The sequence below is a fragment of the Micropterus salmoides genome, unplaced genomic scaffold (genome assembly GCF_014851395.1).
Source record: "Micropterus salmoides isolate LMB-PRFRI ecotype aquatic unplaced genomic scaffold, ASM1485139v1 Ms_hic_scaffold_1, whole genome shotgun sequence".
Lineage (NCBI taxonomy): Eukaryota > Metazoa > Chordata > Actinopteri > Centrarchiformes > Centrarchidae > Micropterus > Micropterus salmoides.
In genome coordinates this window covers 41,127,705-41,150,883 of record NW_024040040.1, presented here as the reverse complement: position 1 = coordinate 41,150,883, position 23,179 = coordinate 41,127,705, and the positions used below count along the sequence as shown (strand labels likewise).

The 23,179-nt window shown below is 41.6% G+C and overlaps 1 protein-coding gene across 3 annotated transcripts in view; it reads right to left on the bottom strand.

Moving 5' to 3' along the window:
• flt1 (fms related receptor tyrosine kinase 1) overlaps positions 1-22,811 on the bottom strand; it is a 34,784-nt gene extending 11,973 nt beyond the window's left edge. For 2 of the 3 annotated variants that reach the window (XM_038727899.1, XM_038727906.1), the window contains exons 1-13: positions 22,527-22,811; positions 19,648-19,744; positions 18,523-18,728; positions 16,099-16,223; positions 12,226-12,391; positions 11,971-12,107; positions 10,745-10,916; positions 10,458-10,575; positions 10,088-10,257; positions 9,837-9,984; positions 3,253-3,376; positions 2,569-2,677; positions 431-739 (exon numbers count right to left, since the gene is read on the bottom strand). In XM_038727899.1, coding sequence (XP_038583827.1) covers positions 431-739; positions 2,569-2,677; positions 3,253-3,376; positions 9,837-9,984; positions 10,088-10,257; positions 10,458-10,575; positions 10,745-10,916; positions 11,971-12,107; positions 12,226-12,391; positions 16,099-16,223; positions 18,523-18,728; positions 19,648-19,744; positions 22,527-22,584 — 1,939 coding nt within the window. In that variant the 5' untranslated portion in view covers positions 22,585-22,811. Of the gene's footprint in view, positions 1-430; positions 740-2,568; positions 2,678-3,252; positions 3,377-6,269; positions 7,862-9,836; positions 9,985-10,087; positions 10,258-10,457; positions 10,576-10,744; positions 10,917-11,970; positions 12,108-12,225; positions 12,392-16,098; positions 16,224-18,522; positions 18,729-19,647; positions 19,745-22,526 lie in introns of those variants that run through there. The other variant, XM_038727912.1, reaches the window with a different exon arrangement.
• Positions 22,812-23,179: the final 368 nt, after the last annotated feature.

Genomic DNA, 23,179 nt, shown 5'->3' with positions numbered 1-23,179 from the left:
AACACTACATATTTAAATTTTCTACTCAGTCACCTAAAAATCACCTACTCAGTAGTGCTTAAATTTAAGTCAGATATCCACTTGCTTATAAAATTCCAATGATTACAGACCTTCTTTGCTTCCACAGTTTATTGTTTATATCTATTGTTTCACCATTTTTTGTTATGTTGTTTTTCTATTTTGTTGCTCTTGTCTGTTTGATATTTTGAGCTAAATGCTTTTTTTGTGAAGCTTTGCAACTTTTGCTACAAAGTGCTTCAAAATAAAAACATTTATTTAGACTTACTAGATTAATTCATCTACTGTTTAACAAAGTAAAATTATGATAATAATAATTAATTTGAAAGAAACTGTCCCGGAATACAGGGTACAGGGTTATAGATGTTGAGAAGGAAGAGGAAGACCAGATCATAAAGTGGTGACTACTCACTGGTGACCACCACCTGTGTGTCCAGGTGGGTCTCCTGTCCGGTGATGAGGTGGCGAGCGGAGCATCTGTAGGCTCCAGAGTCTCTGGCTGTTAGGTTGCTTAACAACAGGACCAGAGAGCTGGAGAACTCCCCTGATGTGAACTGCTGCATACTCCTGGCCGGACTGCGGGACCGGGCATCCTCTGTGTTGTTCACTCGTTGCCATGACAACGCGGTGTACAGGTACTTATTGGTTACACAGGTTAGATGAAGGTCTCCACCCTCTCTAGGTTCTTCACTCTGGCTCACGCTGAAGCCTCCTGGGACATCTGGTGGAAACAGAGAAGTGATGGGAAGATGGATTGACAGGGAAGAAGAGGTGAGGGCGAGGGAATAGGAACAAAGTATAAATCTTCATTGATCTCCTGTTTGATGGATAGGCCCTCTCGGTTTCTCGACATGCAGATGTGGATCCTGTCAGGTGCCTGAAACCAGGAAAGCTAATTCGACCGATCCTCCATTTTTTGTAACCTTTGGCAACAATGTTGAATGGCTATTGTGGGTAAAAGCAGCTAGTGGAATACAGTGAAAAGGCATTTTATTTACTTTAGCCATTTGAAACTTCCCGTGGAAACAACTCAAGAGTTTCCTGATGGCAGATAGTGTTTATCTTTCCCGAACACCCTAAGGCCTCCAGAAATAAAGCGGACTTGCCAGTCCAAGGAAGTGCGCTGTGCGGGGAAGTGGAACGATAAGAGCTCCAGGTTCCTGTTTCGTTCTTGCTCACACACTAACATCTCAGCACAGCCTTATGCACAGAACACATATATATACAGACACACTCAAAAACAAATAGACACAAAAAACCTTAACCTGAATGCCTGGTAACAAATCTAACCTCACATCGCACACAAAACAACAGCACGTAACCAATGCACATACGCTACTTTGTTCTGCCAAGTATTTCCATCTGCATTAATGTGTGTGTTACTTGTTTGGTAACACGTTGCATTTTGCAGCTTGTGAAATATCTATTTGAGTTCTTGTGTCTGGTAATCTGTGTAACTTTTCACATTTTCTCCATGAAAAATGTTCAAATTTGTAACCTGATATCACTAAAGAATTTATGTTATATAAGGATCACTGAGCTGCTAACGTTATAATGTAATAAAAAATGTGAAGACACATTTCCTGAATAAAAAACTAATGGTGATATGTTAGTGGACAGTGCAGAAGCAGCTGCTGTCCCATCACTCCAGCTCCTGGTCCTTTCTAGACTCCAGCATCACGCTCTTTTCCCACAGCAGTGTAGTGACGTTACATTTTACATTAACATTTAGGACATTTAGCAGACGTTTTGTCCAAAGCGACTTACAATAAGTTCATTTGTCAGAAGAAAGTGAAAATGCAATAGGTTGCAAACATACAAAGAGACTACGTTGCAGTGTCTCTTTGCACGTCTGTGACATTGCGACTCCATATACCCTACTCTACTACACCCTGAAAACTGTTACATCCCTGCCCATCTTCTCTTTTTACCCTTCAGTCCTGTTCCTCACCTCCTTTTTCTCTCAGCATTTTTACTTTTATTTTCCTCAGATCAGTCGTTACTTTCACATTATAGACTATGTGGAAAAATAGCTCATCTGCTGCAGAGGCTCGATGTCCCTTTTGCTCATGCTTTTTTTCGTTAATTTTGGTCTAATAATACAAACAAGTGAGCAAAAGGCAACAATAATGTCTGTGCATGAGTAAGTGTATGAGTGTGTTTTTACTGATGTGAAAGCCAATCACAAGATGAATGAATAATAAATAATTAACAAACCGGTCAGTTTCCAACCCAAAACTGACAAATAAACGAACTAATGATGACAAAGCATTAAGTGGATCCGCTGATAAACGCCTAGTTTCAGGTTCATCAAGAGTACAAGCAAAGTGATGAAAGAAGGGAGATAGAAGACAGATACTAGTTAAGCTATTCAAAGTAAGATGATTCTGGGAATTGACAGGGTGGAAGTATTGCGAGGGGACTTCAAAATAGTCATTTTTTACTGTCATTTCTTCTTTAAGCTTTGACAAAAAATTCCCAGATGTTGACAAGAAAAAGACAATGCTCGTAAGTAATATATCTGAGGAAATTATTCTTTTTTAGGATCACCTGTGACGTAGAAGTGAACATCTAGCTGGTCTGTGCCTGCAGAGTTGGAGGCAACGCAGCGATACACTCCAGACACAAAGGCCTCTGCCACGGTCAAGACCCCCACCGTCTGTGGAAAGCACAAACATCCGCATGAACAAATGGGCAGTCAGCACACCATGAAAAACAGGCACATACACACACACACGCACGCACATGCACACACGTATTCATGCACACGTGTAAGGTTCAGGCTCGTTACCTCTACCACTGATGGCAGGGCTCATATTTTCCATGGGCTCACTGAGCAGACAATAGGCATCTCTGAGCCAGACCTCCTGCCCACTTACAAGCCAGTGGGCAGCTCGACACGCAAGCTGTCGATAAGTATTAATATAGGTGTGTATCTGTGCATGTGTGTGTGAGAGTAGTGAGCAAAGGAAGGGAGTAAGAGCAACAGAGCAAAGGAAGATGTCCTTAATTATAACTGTTGTAACTTCTATTCAGGTTGGTGCATTTTTGGTCAATATGGTCATAGAATCTGCCAATAAGTGCAATTAAAAACAATTTCCAGAACAAACTGTAGTTATTGTACCTTTGTGTTTTTAATCTCATTAGAAACCTTGTGGGGTAACTAAGAATCCCGTTACTAACGCAACATGGCTCATGTATCAGTCCCGGTGCTTATTTCAGTGCTTCACCCACCTTTTTCTTCCCCTGGAGCACTTCCTGTCTGTGCTTAACACTCAGGATGTGGTTGCTTATGGACGTGACGGGGGGTCTCTCTGTCACAGGGCTCCACAGTGAGGAGGACGTTGGACACACACACCTTGAAGGAGGAGAAGGAGGAGGAGAGGGACAGGGACTCAGCTGTGTTGACACAAGTATGTGCTGCCTCCAGGTGTGTATGTGTGTGTGGGTGTGATTGTGTGTGTTTTTCTAAAGCAAGCTCTGCAGGAGGAAGACCAGACCTTCAGGGAAATGACTTGATTGTCGCTGCTTGATGTTGTCTTCACCCTCATTCACATAATCATCATCACCAAAGCATTTTTATCAATAGCATCACGTCCTCTCACCCTGTCCTGCAGGCTGACAATAGTGGATCTTTGAATTGCTATGTAATGCTGGATTGCTCATCTGTGGAGGATGCAGAGGTTGTACTGTCATCCTGTCAATCGACTTCCTTCCATTCTTATGAAATCACCAGGACAAGAATTCCTGTGCCTCTCAATGACTCTCACAATCCTGTGAGTACACACTAGCAGGGCTTTGGGAGCTGGAGTTTGCGCAAGCTGTGGTTTATTTATGCACATCTCCAATGACAAACTCTGAAATCATACAGGAGCAGATGTTTTGATTGTTTGATATCAGTGTGTCCAGTAACTTAATTTACTTGGTATGAAGATTATGTCTAATGTTGGGCTGCAACTGATGATTAACCAATGATATCAATAATTTTCTTCATTGAATTGTTCATTTAGTCAATAAAATAGATGGACATGCCCATCAATTTATTTCCCAGAGCCCAAAGTATTGTTTTCAAATATTCTGTTTTATCCAATCAACACTCCAAAACCCAGTAATTCAATTTACAATAATATAAAATGGAAACCAATAAATCCTCACAGTGGAGAAGCTTGACAACTGACTTAAACTATTATATTTGAGTATTTGTGTGCAAACACTCACATTTGGCCTGTGCAATTATTGTATGTAGAGTTTCCCCTTTAGATGAAGTGGTAGCACTAGTGCCAATGCTATTTATTTTCTGTCTTACATACAAAGGTGATGTGGTATTTTCTGCTGTCTTAGATGTACTTTTTTTTTGCTTTGTTGCTCTTTATACTGTCACCTGACATGGTCCTGACATAAGTTGCTTGTAGTGCTGAAAAATTTTGTAAAGGTGTCTTGCCCAAGCGTCCATATGGGACAACAAATCCGTCTGCTACTTCAGCACCACGGACAGTGTCCATTCCCCCATCCCCCTCAAACTGACTGTCTTTCTCTTTTTGTTTGATTACAGAAAAAGGAGCAAATTTGGACTTAAAATAGTTTGTAGTATTTATGCAATGAAGTACTAATGGAACCAGGAATGTTTTAAAATACTTCTGGAAAAAAAGGGTTTTATCTTGCATCAAGGAGAGAAAGCTTGTCCTTGTTATCTGGAAGTGACTTCGACATTACATTTCACAGAAACTACACAGTAAAGCAGTTCATCATATTTGAGCATGTAGTAAGAAGTACTAATTTCATCAGCCCAAGTGTCTCTAGCTACCTATGGACCTCCTTAATTGCTTATTAATAGTTGAATTAGGGGTGAAACATTGTTTGTTCAGGTTAATTGTAATATAACTGTAAACAGTTAATTAAGTTCCTTAATAAATAAAATAATAATTGAAATGAAACCCCACATCATCCTGAATTCCAGAAGTATTCCTTTGTGGGATTTTAGGTAGCTTTAAAGTGGCCGAATATAATAATACTATATTTACAAAACTTCCTGTTGATTCATGTTCATTGAGTTTATTACCAGGAATAAATCATGTGAAAGCATCCCTGTAACATCTGTCCCATACTACGTAAAAGTATGGAGCAATGTGTTCTTACAGCACTTCAAATTCATGTGGTACTTTTACTATGGAAATTCTCTACATTGAGAGTTGTCCTGAACTCAAATCTATCAGTCGTTGCTATTCTTTTAGGAATAACTCAGAGAGACTCTGTGTCTTGGCTGAAGTAAAAAAAAGTGTGTTGTCATTGAGAACATTCATTGCTAAAATGAAGATGAGTTGCAACCTTTCTTATATACAGTCTATGGTCGCAACACACTTCCAATTGTGCAACTAGGCTTGATGATCATGTGATGATTGTGTGAGTGATGCTGAAAATAACTTTTTCATTTGTACTTTCCACATGCTACTTTTCTTTATTATGTTCTAACTTGTGCAGAGCTGCTTGTGTCATTGGGATATCTATAGTGCTATCTATCCATCTATCTCTTGGGTAGTATAATGTAGACAGATCTCATAATCAAAAGAATGCAGCTTCATTATTTAGACATTAGCCGCCATCCTCATTGTAAACTGTCATTTCCACTCTGTTCATTGATCCTCTGCCTGTTTATGAATGTGTCACTGCCCCTCTCTACTCCCTGTCTCAGTCTGTATCCTTGTCGTCATCCTTTTCTGTCTGTCCTGAGCTCCTCCCTGAGGTTGGTTCCTCTCTGCTCCCTGATTGCTCTTCCTCTTGGCATCTGGTACGCGATTGCACAAATTACCCACCCTTTGCATGACACTCAGGGCCTGACACACACACATAACATACACACCAAATGCACACATGCACACACACCCAGCACACAGGCACAGATTCGGCTACACAAGCCAACACTCCCACGCTTCCCAGGAAGAGCAATCTCACTCAAAGTTGCACTCACACACAAATATGATTAGTTAGATGGATGTGGGCGAGACAAATGTGGTTAGAAACAGAAGATTTACATGCATGCATACACAGTGACAGCCACATTCACATTCACACAGTGTGTGCCTGCCAAAAGCGAGCAGCAGCCGCCTGGAAATATGAATATGAACTGTTCTGTGTATAAGTGGGGGTCATCTCCTGCCTTTTCTTCCTGTCTTGTTTCACTGCCTAAAATACACTTTTACCGCTGACCCTGTCCGTTCCTGTGTTAACCCCAAAAATAACCACAAAGCCATATAAACCAATACACAAATATAAGCAAAGTTTAATGCAAAAACATAAACAACAGATATAACACTTCATTACATCTTAACAGATTCATACAAAGTTGGCAAATATAGTCATTCGTCATATGTAAGTTAGTTGTATAAAATTATTAAATATTAGATTCATATATTACTCATAGAACATCTGTATACAAAGAATGAATCACATTGAGAGAAACCCGTAGAATGGGACAGACACACACACACACACACACACACACACACACACACACACACTGAAGTTCCTGCACAAGTACGCACATTCACACTTACTTTACACACACATGCACACACAGAGAAATCGACTTTACTAAAACACTTATGGCTTGTAGTATCAAACACACATTTAGATTTTAATTAACTTTCAATACAAAGACCACAGGGCTGTTTTACTGACATCATTTCACAAACAGAAGACACTTTGACATGGGATGGCACTGAACGACACAGGATGACATGATGTGACAGAGGGCAGTTATAGTCTCTGGTCTGTGGAGACTTCCTACATGGTAGGGGTCTGCTGACCATCAGTCTTTTAATAGAGAACTGTAGGCATCCCATAGTGAACAACACAAAGCTTGTCCTCTCTCCTGTTTTTCGCCCGTCCAAGGTGGAGCACATTTGACCTTTTACCAGCGGCTAAAAATCGGAACAGGAACTCACAGCTTTTGCGGATGTCAGAATCAGATTAGGGCATGGGACAGGCACGATTCATGCACCCATTATAGTACCACTCTAGGACACAAAACACAAGCAAAGCAGCTCCAGAAATGTGGTGGTGGACGGATGGAATTGCACTTCTTCTGGCTCAAAATGTCTGTGAAATGTAAAAAGCATAAAACTACAGGATGGCTGGTGCGGGGTAATGATAATGAAGGAAATAAATAAATAATAAGTAATGCAGGTGCCCTTATATCCTTAGTGATGTGACTTATTTTACTCCTTGCTTCCTGTGTCTCCTGGTCTTCACTGCTCAGCAGTGTTCCAAGTCACTTTCCTCAATTTCCACACCAGTTTAGCAAGCACAGGATCATCACATGGTCCACATTGGTAATGTCACTGAGGGTTCTGGCTGCTGTGGTGAAGCACTAATGAGTGTGTGGAGATGGTGGTGGAGGGGTGGGCTCCAGGGCGGGAGGCAATGGGGAGTGATGGGTTGGGGTGGAGGGCAGAGCTGGTGAGGGAAGGGGTCGGAGAGGTATGTGTGGGGGGCAGCAGAGTTGGGGAAAGGGGTGTGTGTGTGTGTGTGGGGGGCTCTCAAGAATAGATCAAGCTCTTGAGGAAGTGGACTGTGCCACGTTTGAAGACGAAGGGACAATCATGCTGCTGGGAAGCGTCTCGCGTCGGAGAGGAAGCCAAACAACGAGAGGAAAAGCGCTCTGATTTTCGCACAGGAAGCCCAGTGCGCCTCCTGCCCGGGCCAGATAAGAGTGCTGTGGTTCCCAGGACCAGACCCAGGAGTGGGCCCAGGACCCAGGCACGAGGCTCCCCATCAGCCTGGCCCAGCCTGGTCCACTGTCCCTGGGCCTCCTCCAGCGCGGCGTCAGGCTCGTGGTGCAGCCGGGCTGCAAAGAACAAGGGCCTAGTGAGGATCCAGCCAAAAACTGAACACACTCAACACAGACACTGAAGCAGAACCAGAACCAGAACCAGAACAGAGCTTTACAAAGGACCATGTGTCAGCCAGTGAAGAGGCCAAACGTAATCTGCTGAGACATTACTCTGCAATTATACTTTATTTCCTTTATCGATCTTTATCGATCCTTTATTTCTTAATTCACAAATCTGACTTACAACCCACTCAGAATCAATTTAAATCAAATTAACAAGCACTGATTCACCAAATTATGTTAAAATAATTGGGGTTGTTATCTTCCATGTGCAGATTGCATGTGACTCTTCTCCTGTCTGGTCTCAGACATACTGTACGTTTAGACTATTATACAATATTGAGGTACAACAAAATGTCAAAACTTGTAAATGTATCTGAATATGCAACATAATTTCTATATAAAGGTTGTCATATCTGTAGGATAAAGAGTTTACATGCCTCTACATAGACTCAGTCTAACAACAAATTTCAGATATTCTAGCATCAGCAGCTGGTCTTAAGCATGTTCATTATGTAGATTACATTTGGCAGAGACGGACGGATGAAACAAGACTGGAGGCACCTCGGCATGGCGCCATGTGAGAGTGGCAGGGTTATGGGTCAAGTACGTTGATGATGTCAGTGTGTCTCAGAGGGGGAACAGGGCATGGGCGGCTGCTGTGGTGCTCTCAGGTAATACTTAACCTTTCTGACTTGGTCATAAGCAACACAATACGTGTCTGACCTCCAAGAACAACTCAATCAATGTTTCTGCCAAGTGCCTGCTTGATACTGTGTGAGTTGACTAAATGACTGTCCCTCGGCATGGCTGGGTTGGGCCATTTCTCATGAGAACGTTATATATAGTGTGTGTGTCAGATATAAGAAAAAGCATCACAGGATGCGGTGTGCAATCACAATAATAAACAGGCCTCTCACCCTGTGTCCTGGACAGGAAATTCATTAAATCATAGCGTTTGATTTGGAAACCAACAAATCGTGACTGAGAACACGGAACTGGCTTCAATTGAAGTGTGTTTTTTTTCTCTGTCCTTTCAAGTCTGAGATACACTGTGTACTGTGTCTGTGAATGTACCAGGCACACACACACAGAAACACACAGAAACACACACACGTGCACACACGTGCACACAGGCTACGCATTTGTATGCACTTAAACAAACATATGGAAAAAGGACACATGGACAGTACGAGAACAAACATATGGGGAAAAGGCTGCACAAGCTACACAAGCAAGAAACCACACATAAACACAGACATGATGAGACTCACACACATGTCGGCGCACAAACGCACACACAAATAAACACACACACATTTTCACACATTCTCGCACATGAAAGGCCCCCAAAGGCATCTGTTCTGGTTACAAGAAGGAAATGATGTCTGAACACATGCTGAAATAGACAAAACATGTCTCATTTTTCAAAATCACACACACACACACACACACACACACACACGCGTGCACACACACTCTCACACACACACACCACCACTTCAAATAATGACACAAAACAAAAAAAATACATAATTTTCAACATTATAGCCTCAAAATTATTTTTAGCATTTGCAGCCAAAATATGTACTATGTGTAAATATAAAAAAAAAATCAACAGTAAGAATGTGTTGATGGATTTGACTCTTTGAATGTACCATTTTTGTTGTTGCTGTTTGTTGATTAAACTTTTAATGTATCAAATTTATAACAAATAATGGAGAGCTCAGTATTGCTGTATGCTCATATTTAAATGCCTGACCACAGCCCCTAAAGTAGTGCCATTTTGTAAAGGAAGGTTTAAAGATTTTTATACTATTCAACAATGAAGCTTACTTATTCCAGTTGGTGCTATCCAACATCCACTGCAATTTCAAATGGTTTCCTGCTCATTATGTGCACACTGTATCTACTGTTCTGGACTACTTACAGGCCTTTGGATGGGCAGGGATGCCACAGCCACTGGATGTGTGGGGGAGGGACCCCGTGGGATGTGCAGTGAAGGGCTTGTCTGCTCCCCCGTGGGACTGAGCCCGGGTCCTGCAACGACACCGCCTTCTCCCCTATCTGAGGACTCACTATCAGACAACAAACCCACACAAACAGAGCAATGTTTAATCACTGAGGGAAGTCTAAGACAGAGCTAAAGGTGGGTGGTGATTTTAAACCCAGTTTTCTTACCATTGACCACAAGTGTGAGCGTGAGATTCTGGTTGAGTCCATGTTCCTGGATTCGTACCAGGACAGTGTACGTTCCAGCATCCTCCTCTGCTACATCCCGGATTACCAGGGAATTCCCATCCATGTGGTATCTGGAGCACTGCTCTGCTGCCACCTTGCCATCCTTTAACCTGTAGAGAAAAAAGACCACTGAGCAAAGTTTTGGAAAGGAGTGTGATGACGAAATATGATGAGCAATGATTGGTTTCTAAAACAAACAAGGCCTTTCCAAGGAAATGGTGTTGAGAAAGTATATCAGAGATTAAAATAGATTTAGAGACAGCCTTAATATAGATACTAAAGAGGAGGGAAAAAAAGACAAAACTCTTACCAGATGACCTCAGGGGAGGGGAACGCTCGCAGTTTGGGAGAAATCCTGTAAGATTTCTGTCCCGCCTGAGCCTGCATCACAGAATCACGTCTGGGCTTCAGGCGAATAAATGGACGGTCTAAAATTGAGGAAACACATGCACATATTGTGAAAGATTAACAGAGTGAATGGAAAAATTGCAAATCATAGCTGTGACATTTTCCACCAGTTTCAACAGTGATTCAATCTAAAAAAAAAAAAGGATGTTGACGGAAACATTATCAGAATGAAACTTTGAAGAAACTCACCATAGACAGTGACTGTAACTTTCTGTTGTTTGATTTTTTCATCGCTGGTGACGCGGCATGTGTAGAGGCCTCGGTCTGAACGCTGGAGCTTCGGGATGGTCAGAATATTGTAGAACAACAAGTGTGTTCTGTGCTTCAGGATCCTCTTGGAAAAGGAGCCAGTTTTGTCATTCTGAAAGTGGGAGAAATAGCCACAGAATTAACACTGAAGGGCTCATCTGCGTGTCCTTAAAATATAATTTGAATCAAGAGTTATTACTTTATTTAACCCCTTTGCGCAGCATGCAATCTCTTGACTGAATTTCTGACATTTAAGTTAAAAATAACTGGCGTAACAAGGTTTTCACCTTGCAGCAGCATGTCTTTTAAGGCTGGCATGTTTATATACTGTATCTGGAAGAATGTAAATTATTACATATAATTACACAACCTTTTTAAGTAGTCCTTGTTTTTTAATATAATGTAAATATATAATTTACATTTTTTTTTTTTTATAGGATAAAATAAGATAAGATGTTCCTTTATTGATCCCCATGGAGGAAATTCAAAATGGCACAGCAGCACAGGGGAAGGTAGTGCAAAGAAAACAAAAATACAATAAATAAATTCTTCTGGGGCTGCATATAATGGCACAGCAGTTCCGTCCCCCCTTTTATATTTTTCATTTCTTATATTTAACTTTTTCTACTATATTATGTACTATTATTCTTAGACAGTGAGAAACCCACAGGCCTTTATTTATGAGAGTGGGCAAGTCATTAATAAAGGGTTCTTTCATTGCAATGATCTATCAAGTCTGGTGGTGTACATTAACAGTTAGTCAACTAGTTAATAATGGACTAGATGCTCTGTAGCATGTTGTCAAACTGTGATAAGTCTTTAATACATTATTTATAAAGTAATATTAAAGTCATTAGTCACAACTAATAAACACCTAACAACATAGGTCTTATTATTAGTATTACTGGTGCTTGCAGTTGAGATCACATCCATTGCAATGTAAAAATGTCACTACATTTTAGAACATTTCAAAGAGCAGCGCTTTAACTAATTTTGCTCAAAAAAATGTTTAAAGAAGTCCTTTCATATGTGCTTTTAAAAATCTATAAAATAACTAGTTCATTTACTTGACTAGGAACAGCTTAGATACACTGTTTCTCTGAGGGTAACAGCTTTACACACTCCTGTTCATACAAAGTCTCCACAGACTTTAACATAGATCTGACCTCTCCAGGGTAGTCCCAGCTGATGTTTACTCTGGTGTTCAACTCTGCGGTGGCGGTGCAGTTTAAAACCAGTCTCTCTCCCTTTAACGCCTGCACAGGACCACTGCTGTTCAGATACACGTCCATGATGTTACTCACTGTGACAAGAAAGAAAAATACAGGAAATTATATATAGAGTGGACTGGGGGATAATAAAACACTGAGACACATGTTTCTGTGTGATTTGTATTTAAAAAGAACGAATGTACTGCTGACCAGGTCTGTGCACAAAGTATATACGTGACTTGTGCGTGATGCCGTCAGTGATTGTCTGGCAGAAGAAGAGGCCAATGTAATAGAAGGTGGGAGTTCGGATGGTGAAGCCTTGCTTGCTATTCCAAATAATGTTCCTCTGGTCTGGACTCACGCTGTGATTGGGGAACTGTGGGAGGATAGAGAAGAAGACACCCATGAAATGTTGTGGTGCACTAAAAAACATCAGAACACCGGCAATGACACACTTTGACAAGCATGACTTAACATACAGAGATCAGGACAAATTAGTCACAGTTCCAGAGAACCAGGATAATGAATCATTTAGAAATAAAAATATCTGATATGCAACACCCTGATGAAAATGTTAACACGGGAGGACAAGAGTGGTCTTCATTGGTCTACCATTTGCATTAGATTTGCTACAAGAGAGAACAACTGTCACAGGATACTGAGTGTCCCCCCTCAAACAATGACTTAGTGTCAAATAAAAAGTCCAGCACTGCTCATAAGTCTTTTAAGCGCAAGTGTTATTTGATAAAGATCAGGTGATGTGATCGAAAGCTCCAGAACACCAAGTAAGTTGCTAAATCACTAAGCCTTATGAGCCTCCAAGTTTGTAACTGTTCAAGACAAGGCACAAGTCAACTGTAACTCTGCATACTGATAAGTTAAAATGACACAGAATTTGAAGTTTTTCCTCTAAAATCCTTATTTTGTATTTTTACAGTACTGAGACCAAGTCCTTCTAATGTGTCTGTCTAATAATAAATATGCAGTGTGTGGCTGTTGTGCTTTATTTTTCGTTAAACCAATGACAACGAAAAACCTTTAAACTCAACATCTTTTGTCAAGTCTCAACCCCCCCTTGTTGGGTCTCTTGTAAGTCTAAGTCAAGCTCAAGTGTTTAGTCTGTGTTTTTAGTCTCCTGTGATAGATCTTTTCTTTTTCACAGCAGACATTTTGACTTGTCGTAGCAGGAAAAGTGTTACTAATAACATTAACTTGGGTTGTGTTCTATTCAATAGTCCCAGTAAGTCATGATGTGTCCCTGTAAGGTAGCATGCACAATACCAGGACCTTAAAACTGCTAAACTCACTAAATAAAATTCTGCCACAAAATTTGGTCACTTAATTTCTTTCATGCGGGTTGGAGTTTTTTCTTTTGGACCGATCCACGTCCAGCTGGGGTAAGACAGCCGTAAGGTCCCTTTTGGAATCTGTGTAATTTTTTTTGTCATACACAATTTTCTAGAAGATGCCAGTTGTAGACTAAGAGGATTCACAAGAAGCCCCAGATGATGCTTCCTGTATTCTTACAGGTTTTATAAGACTTGGCTACCTTCACGTGGACACTTGTGTAACGGTGCTGTTGTTTTCTTCGAGGCAGCCTCAAGGAAATGTTTACTAGAGTTTCTGTAACACAGTGGAAGCCTCCCACCCACTCTCAAGGGAAAAGGTGGACGCCCCCACCAGCACCAGCACACACAGACCCTCCTGCTGCACCCCCAGTGTGAACTGGCTGATATCCCCCATCCCAGAGTGAGGTGACCCTCTCAGATGCCACTGAGCTCCTCCTCTCTCAGTCCTGTAAAGTTCTTCTCTCCACCCTAACTCGCCCTGTCTGAGTGCCCTTAGTTAATGCCCTCTCTGCTCCTTTTACCCCCATCCTCCAAACCCACACGGTGAGCAAGCAAAGGTGGAGGTGGAGAAACGGGGAGGAGTGAAGGAGTCAGGATATGAGAAATGTGACTCCAGTCCATCTCTTAGCATCCTGTTAATACAGGATATAGACATTTTGACTGGAGCCCCAGGTCGACCCCATCATCCGGATCTCCTGGTCACTTTCATGGCAAGAGAGAGAGAGAGAGAGAGCAGAGCCTCCTGGGTATTGTTCCTGCTGACAAGGGTCATATTAGAGATCCAGGCAAAGTGCAAAATCCTTCCAGGAAAAAAACACTCCTGAGGCTGTGACAGTGAGCGGATTCCTGGTTTAGACCGGCCAGGGTAGGCTTAGAAGAGGGAGTGGGAGATGAAGGAAGAGGAGGAGAGCTATTTTTAGATTAATTACCTTAGTGGTTCCAGGCATTTGTGAGGGGATGGAAGTAGGACAAAAACACGTGTGTGTGTGTGTTGATTTTAGGATCAGACTCATAGTTTAGAGAACTAGTAGGATATGTCACGCAGGGTCTGGTTTGTTCTTATGATGTTTTTTTTGCACTTCCTGGATCGCAAATCCATAAAATTTCAAGTTTGTAGACATTTCCTCTTGTTGCAGCTTTCCTCTTGTCTTCTTAGCCATGCTAGCAGCCTTGCTCAATGGATGGTAATGTCAGTCTGTCCACCACTTTGTTCCACACTGAAACGTCTCAACAAATATTTGATGGATTGCCATGAAATGTATTTATTTATTATTGTAACAACTTTGGTGATCCTGCACTTTTCATCTAACGCCATCATAAAGTCAAAATGTACTTTGGTTTATCATTAAATAATAACTGCAATACTAACGACATTCCCATCAGCCTCAGCTGTACTTTATGTTTAGTGCTAATTAGCACGTGTTTCCATGCTAACACCTGCTAAACATGTTAGCATTGTCATTGTGAATTGCATGCTGACGTTACCATTTTACTCAAAGCAATGCTGTGCCTAAGTACAACTTAGGGACAAAGGGACATTACTTGAGTAATATTGACAAGGAGACTACACGTTTGTGTGGGGTTGAGGCAGAGAGGGTCTAACAGATGCTCAAAAGATGCTTTTGAGTTGTATGAACTCTGAACCATTCTAGGGGGTTAAAAATCTCTCTAAAAGTCTTTAGACCATTCTGCTTTAATCTCTCCCCTAAAGTCCTCTGACTTTAAAGAAGTGCAATACTAAATTGTTGGCGTGTCCCTTTAATACACTTGTATTGTTTCTTAATGTTATCTGATATACATACAGAAACAATTTGGTCCAGAGCCTTCTCTATGTTTTACAACTACTCTATTGTAGTTAGACCACAATAAGATTCCTACAGTGACGCACAAGCCATCATATTAATGATCAGCATTCGTGATTAAAGAGAATGGACTGTACTATTATCTCTCAGGGGCCAACAGTAGCTACCACTGCTTCCTCCACCATGAAAACCAGCTGTTTAAAGCATCAGTTGGGGGAAGCTGGCAGCCAGGATTCCTACTACAAGAGGTGGAGGGTTAGATGTGGGAAGTGTTGCTGGCTGAGGGCCAAAGGGGCACTCCAGATCCCATTGTCCTATCTCCAGAGGTAGAAACAGTGCCAACAGGACGCTGTGGGCCCCGCTCCATTGGAAAAAGTCAGTAAAGAAAGAGGCCTCTTTGACTGGAAGGTGTTCTTGCAGATTTAAGCAGACAGATGTGGTTTTGTTTCATTCACAGGAAAATCCATACAGCAACAAGCGCTTATACAGAAGCAGACACACATGCAGGCAACAGGCACTCTAAATGCTCCTCTCTGTTGCACTTTGTAACATTGTCCGCTCGCCCCCTCACTCAGCACTCAAGCACCAACACTCACAAACATATCCGCACACACTTTCACACATATCCGCAGACACACACAAACAAACGGACACACACGCCACAGAGTAATGGCTGCCAAGATAAGAACAATGTGGTGAATGATCTGGAGAGGGAGAAACAACGGGACGGTGCTTTGTGCACATATGTGAGCCCTGATGGAAAAAAACGGGACAAGTGTTGGTGAAGTGCAGAGAATGAGAGTGGTGTGATTGGGCAGAGAAGGACAAAGAGTGACATGAGTAGATACTCTTATTACACTTAGAGATCATGATGCAGAGCAGGTATCTGTACCCAAACCATGAAGTGAAATAGTCACATTTCCTGCACTGACCTTGACCAGTGTGGTGGTGGCATTAGGGTGGGTGACCCGGCAGGGGATGTGCAGCGGCTGCTTCTCCTTCATATACAACACGTCTGGGCTCATGCCTGGATGTTCCACAAATGGCCGCTGGCTGTCTGAAACCCAAACACTGCGGTCAGGGACACATATGGCATAGATAATAATAAGCATGTAAAATAAATGCATAAACAAAGACTCTTTCTTTCTTAGACACCAATATCCCATTAATTAAAGTTAAAGACTTAACCATGAAGTAGTTGTGGTTTTACTTGTCTGGGTCTGTGAGATATTTGTAGTACATTATACTTTAGCGCTACAGCTAACGATTATATTATTATCAAAAATCAGCAGATTATTTTCTTGAGTCAATTAGTTATGCATTTCAAAACATAGTGAAAACTGCCCATCACAGTTTGTAAGAGTTCAATTTGTCATCTTAAAATGTCCTAAAATCCCAAGATATTACATATGCGGTGAGATTAAATAGAGAAGAAGCTAGAACCAGAGATTGTTTGATATTTTTGGTGAAAAAAGTGCATAAATGATGATATCAAAACTATTGCAAATAAACTTCCTGTAGATCAATTTATAGATGAATCGACTAAATGTTTCAGTTCTATTCATTTATTTTTTTTCATTTCTGCCTCAGTACCACAAAGTGAATGACATTATGTTTGTGGTGTTCACAGCATTGAAAACTGACTTTTTAAAAATAAAACAAGAACATCTCTCTCAAGATGCCTTGTCCTGTTTACACAAACAGTTTTCATAGGAAATATTTCTTTGGTAGAGGAATGTTCAAGGACAAATATCTCAAAACATGGACTTTGTTGTTGCATTCACTGATTTTTTCTTCCTTTTCTTTTTAACCCAAAGAACGAAGCTGGTAGTTCCTTTTTTAAGCTCTGAGTACTCTTTGCAGGTAGTGCTTTCAGGCTACATACAGTAGGGCAGCCTTTATGTAGCCTAAGAGGTGAAACCCAGGGCAAAGAAATCTCCAGATCACTCACCGCCCCACTAGCTGCTGCTCCCTAAGTTCATTGCTTTGAGTGCACTGAATTAACTGAAGGCAAGTCAGCAACATTTCTTTCAACTCAGATCTTCTCTCATCTGCACTACAGTGTCCGGACAGCAGTTTCTGTGAACTGACCCTTTAATACCATGCACAACCAGAAAAGAAAGAAAACAATCACCTGCCTCAATGCACAAACACACAAACAAACACACACACTTCCAAGTATCAATATCAGCAACAAACAAAAACAAACAGACACACACTCCCAAACAGACACGGTCCTCCACACCCAGTCACTGAATACCCATTCAGCAAATAACGGCATGTAGTCAACAATAAACACACAGATTGTTTAGAAGCAATCAAACGGCCTCTCTGTGGTTTCTCCTCCCAGTTCGACTACTGTAATATTTCTGTGCCATTGAAAAGTGTGGGTGTTGCTCACTGTATTGTTTGTTACCATAGGGTGTTATTCAAGGAAAGCAAATCTCTGAACATTCGAACAAAAGTACCCCAAGGACTAGTGGACTAAGGGCTTCCTTCTCTTGCTTTGATTCCTAATAGAGGACTCGGGGAGGGAGGCAACGTCTGGGCAGAGCCGTAGGCCAAGTCTGACGCTTAATGGACATGGTGACCTGAGCGATTAATGGCCCCCGAGGGTCCTGTTGGCCAAACAGTAGCGTGCCCTGTGACCCTGGCCTCCGGGCCAGCTCCATGCCCGGTGCAGCCCAGTCCAAATAATGTCACCCTCCAGGACAGGGAGGAGCCGGCTGGGCAGACATCGTGCCTCCTCTGCCACTGGATACCACTGAGCCACAGGCCTTCATCTTATCCTTCTCAGCTCCTCATTCACACACTTCCACACATATACCTCCCCGCCACCACCTTGTAGGAGACACAGCAACGTCCCCTCCCAGCACACTCCCTTCAAGCCCTTCCCCTCCTCCCCCAAGCACAGGATGCTTCAAGCAAGGCTGAGCAGAGCAGATAAGGCTGATGCCCTGGGAAACTCTGCCCAGGCCTGAGCCTTTCAGCAGCTGGGCTATTCCTGGCCTCGAGGTAGCACGTAACCGAAAGTAAAAAAAAGGATTTATATATAGACAACAGGGAGGTAGGCCCGGGCTGAGAAAAGAGAGGCAGGGGAGGAGGGGGTGAAACTGTGCCAGAGTCATCTAGAAGGATGTGTTGTTGGGACAAACAGTGTTTAGATATAATTGGCTCTCTGGCATTGGTCTGTATTTAGCACCCACCACATCCTGTTTAACCTGGGGATATAAACAATAAGGATGAGGGGGTAAAGGAGTGAAGGGCTTCTTGATGAGTAAGTACAACTAGAAAGACAGACAGAAAAGAAAAGAAGTGTCAGCTGTACTCTTGGACCTGTGTCAGCAGTGTCATACCTGTGACATATACATAGATGGAGGTCTGTTTTTGGGCCCGGTGCCGGTATCTGCAACGGAACAGGCCAGTGTGCTGGGCCTGGCTGTGGCTGACCGTCAGACGGCTGCAGTACTGCTGACTAGTCTTCCCACAGCGAGACTCCTCCACTTGCACCTGATCTCTGGCCAAACCTGATGGGTACGCCCATGTCAGCTCCCAGCGACCCCTGGTCAACAGATACAAGGCGCTCAGTGTTCTCTTAGAAAACACTTGGCAATCTTCGCACGTACACTCACATTCAACTTGCATCATAAGAATTGAACTCTTTTAGGGTGTGGAAGAATTAAGCCCATTCAGTGTTCAAGAGATTTATATTTCCCTAGATGGCCTAATATAGATACAATAAAGCGCTTCATTGAAACTCAAATTCTTGATGTTTTAGTTGGTTCGTTTGATTTTCTTATGCTTTTGGTGAGTCTGGACAATGAGATAAAAACTTTTGACAGCAAAAAACCCCCCCCAAAAATTCTGCACGCAAACTTGGATTGCCCTGAAGAAACTGAAAGTGTAATAGGAAGCAACAGATTTGTGGTTAAAAGACTATTAATAGCAAGCTAATATGAGGCACAGGCGACAAAAAACTCCCCCCGACACACTGGGTAGTAACTGTTGAAGAAATCTTTTGAATGGAAAAAAAATTATTATTGATATTTTGAGAGTACAAAAAGCACAACTGGAAGAAAATTGGGGAAACTGATATTATACAAGACTCAAAACAGAAATATCTGAATGTAGCAACAAATGAATCCAAGACTGCATAAATGTGAATATATTTATTTTGTTACTGTATTATTTAATGTTGCAATCTCTTGCCAATAGAGATTTAAATTAAAAAAATAAAAACGGTGATTGAATGTTTCTGCAACAACTTGTTGCCTCAATAAATGATTGAATTACATTCGAATGAGTGTCTAGGTGGTGATTATGATAATTTTTCTGATAATATTAATCCTTAAGGATGGGTGTGTTTTCTTGAATTTACAGGTATTAATCATGGTGTTTGCAACTTCCTTGTCCCACCCCATCTCTAACCCTGTTGCCCAAATCAGTGTTTTCAGGTCTGGATCTATCTACCCGAAACTCACCTGCAGCCAAGCAGTAGTGTCTGGTTAGCGTCCAGGATCAGCTGCCGGCTTTTTACATCCAGTATTGGGACGCTGTACTTTCCCTTTTGATCTTTATCTGCAGAGGTAGGAGAGAGGATGAGTGTGCAGAAGTCTTGTAGTGGCAGCAACATCGCAAAACTCCATAGCCGATTAAGTGCATTACAAAATTTATGAATGGTTTGTCTAATAGTTTCTACAAGGTGACAAGGCTTTATTTATCAGCATGTCGACCTCTCTAGAGAACATGCAACTTCATCGTACACTATTCTTTAGGGACATTTGAGCAGGATGTTTACTCTCTGAAACGGGAGCTTGAGTCCTGGGACGCCATTGAAGGAGAATTTTTTGTTTATGAATAAACTAATATGTCAAGAGGGTGGATGCATCTTTGCAATTACATTAAATATGAGTCATGATCGGGATGGAACAAATCCCTTTGGACCCAGATCTACATGAGACCACTTTCAGAGGAAATCCTGGAAGACAAAACACTTTACAATGAATAAATATTTTAGACAGTTCCTGTAAGCTCTGTCCATTACAAACTGCACTTGCAGAACCTAGGTTCCAGCTCCGCAGCACGTCCTCCATCCAGGACCCAGTGTCAGTGACCCTCCTCACATCTCCTTGCTCAAGCCACTTGACAACTTGTGTGGAAATGCGTAAGCAGTGTCCTTCTTGTTTATCAAATAAAAGTATTTCTCCACTCCATCGCTGAGGTTTATTAATGAGAGATAGAGACGGCTGTCTGTCCACCCTTCCTTCCTCCCAACAACAGCGGAAACATCATTCAGGGAAGTCTGTCCTTCACTCTGACTGCTCCTTACTGAGTAAACACAATTCAAAACCCTCTCCAGTCTGTCTTACTGCTCCATGAGTTGTTAAATCACTTGTACGGCAGTGACTGAGTTTATCACTAAAGTCCATTATTACCATTTATTGTCAGCATCATTGTTCCCAGTGGATGCCCCATTTAGCAGATCTAGCATTACTCACACTGCTAGAACTTCCTAAACTATTTCCTTAGATTTCACAATGTGTGAGTAGGCAAGGAACACACACTCCCACACACAGCAGTGTAAGGGAAGACAGAGGGGAAGTTACGGATCTCCCCTATGCCTTCTGGGGCCTTTTCTAAGAGCTGCGACATGTCTAAAAGCACCATTTCCTCATAATTCAGTAGAGTTTTCCAGCTACTTTACCTAAGTAGGACAGAAAGTTCAGTGTTTTGGTTCTAAATTTCACATTTCCAACCATAGAAATCATGTAAGAATATCTTACATGATGTAATTATGTAATATTGTGGCAGGTTTCTACACACTAACTTACTACCTGGAAAAACACCTAGGTGACCTCAAGAACTTTGGACACTTGACAATATAAATAAAAATAGTTTCCTTATTATAACAAAAGTGACTTTGTTGTATTGAAATTTGTATCACTGTATCTCATGTCAAGAGAATTCATGAGAATTCTAGAGAATTAATCTGCACACCCTCAATTCTCTGGAGTTTGATGTCATCAACTGAACCAAGAATTACAATACTAATAATTAAATTGACAATATTTATGTGTTATGTCATAATAAGAGGGGTTTTTCTATCGAATATATATTATTATCATCTTTATTAAACTTAACAGGGTTAATTATAATGTTTGAACATGGCAACAATGACATTGGGATGTGTACAAATGAAGATGTATGGCTATATGAAATGTGTGTGAATGTATGATGATGTATGCATGTTGAAAATTATGACTCTCTCCTGGCATTCTCCATCCATTTATCATGATGATATATTTATTGTACTTTTTTGGATTGTGTTTAATTTGTTTTGTTGATGAATAGAAAATGAATGGAAAAATTTAATCTAACTTCAAAATTAGTTTTCCCTAAAATCTTACACAACTTGGCCTTGCAGTAATGAGGAGGTAGATGCGGGTTAGACAGAATAAAAAAAAAAAGGTTTATTTCTAAGTGCAAAACATAGGTACAAAACGCATATTAGCAATACATATTAAATAGTTAATTAGGCATAGAGTACACTTGATGCTGCATAAACATTATTTCATTTTGCAGGGAAAAAACATCTCTTGCTCCATAAATGACTTCTAACACCACAGAGTTCTGTGGGGAGCATAAAAGCAACCTGCCGACTGTTTTAGCAGTAAGCACAGATTAACCCATGTTCCTGCTCAGGGGATGTTTTTCCTTCAGTTGGTCATGACCCCGCGTTCATTTATATCAGAACTTTCATTTGGCAAATGCATCAGTCTCAGGAAACAACGCCCTGCGTGTGTCCACTCAACTGTAGCCAAGCGCACAAGGAGCCGGGCCACAGAGGTCCGCATTATCCAAACAAATCTCCCGCAGGATGGCGCTTATCTCCCTCACTGCACTCGGTTCGAGTAGAGGTTTACAAGCTGAGCAGCCTCAGGCACGCGGCCGCACCAACGACTTAATTGTCCTATAACTGAGCAGCGGCACCACAGAGTACCACAAGGAAAAGCCACATGTGTGCATCTTTTGTTTTCTTTCATAGAAAAGATTGGATGTTCTGCCTTGGTAATGGAAATTTAAAGTGTGTCCAGACTTCTAATGACCTATATAATCCTCCAATTTTAAGGGGAAAAGAATAATAAAACAGTGCGTAAGTGCATAGAATGCAATTTGCTACAGGTTACGGTTTCAATTTCAGTTTACAACCTTTAAAACTAAACGATATTTTCCCTGTATAGGAGCCTAATTAAATAAATAGGCTACGTAATTAAATATGTGAACACCTGATCAAATGGTTACAGCAGGTGATGTGCATCCTATAGCGGTCGGGAGCAACAACAGTAAATATGTTACTTACCTTTTGCACGAACACCGTACAATCCACATAGCAGGCAGATGAGGATAAAATTCATCATCTCTGGTGAAGCGCGTTTCAAACATAAAATATGAAACAAGTTTTATTCCTGCTGCCTTTACCCCCCTCCAGATTTAACACAGCACAGCGCACTTGTCTGCGGCGCTCGGCGCTGATGGTCAGTGAATAAGGCTGGCTGGTTTCCTGAGGAGAGCTGCGGGAGATCACGGAACAGGACACCACGCTTGAACTCCAGTGCAACTTTTTCCCATCGTTTTGGATACTGGCGCGCATTTATACAGTTCCCACAGTGCAACCACTGGACAGCCTAGCGGACTTCCGTGACGTCTTTTGACACACCCAAGGCGCGTACCAGCACTCCCCTTTAGTTCTCCCCAAGCAATCAACCAGTGAGGTGGCAATGAAAGTTTATGGTCTAAAATAGCCCTTTCTTTTGACATAAGCTACTTTTAAACCTTAATTTAAACGTGAAATAGCCTAATAGCCGAGTCTGAATATTATGTTATTTTAGTACAAGCTAAAACAATGCACCTCTGGATTTAGAAGAGGATATGCACAGAGCAGCCACTGTGTATGTAATCATGTGTGTGGGCTACTATGGATTGGTACACGGGATGATCAGCACGTAGGCACCG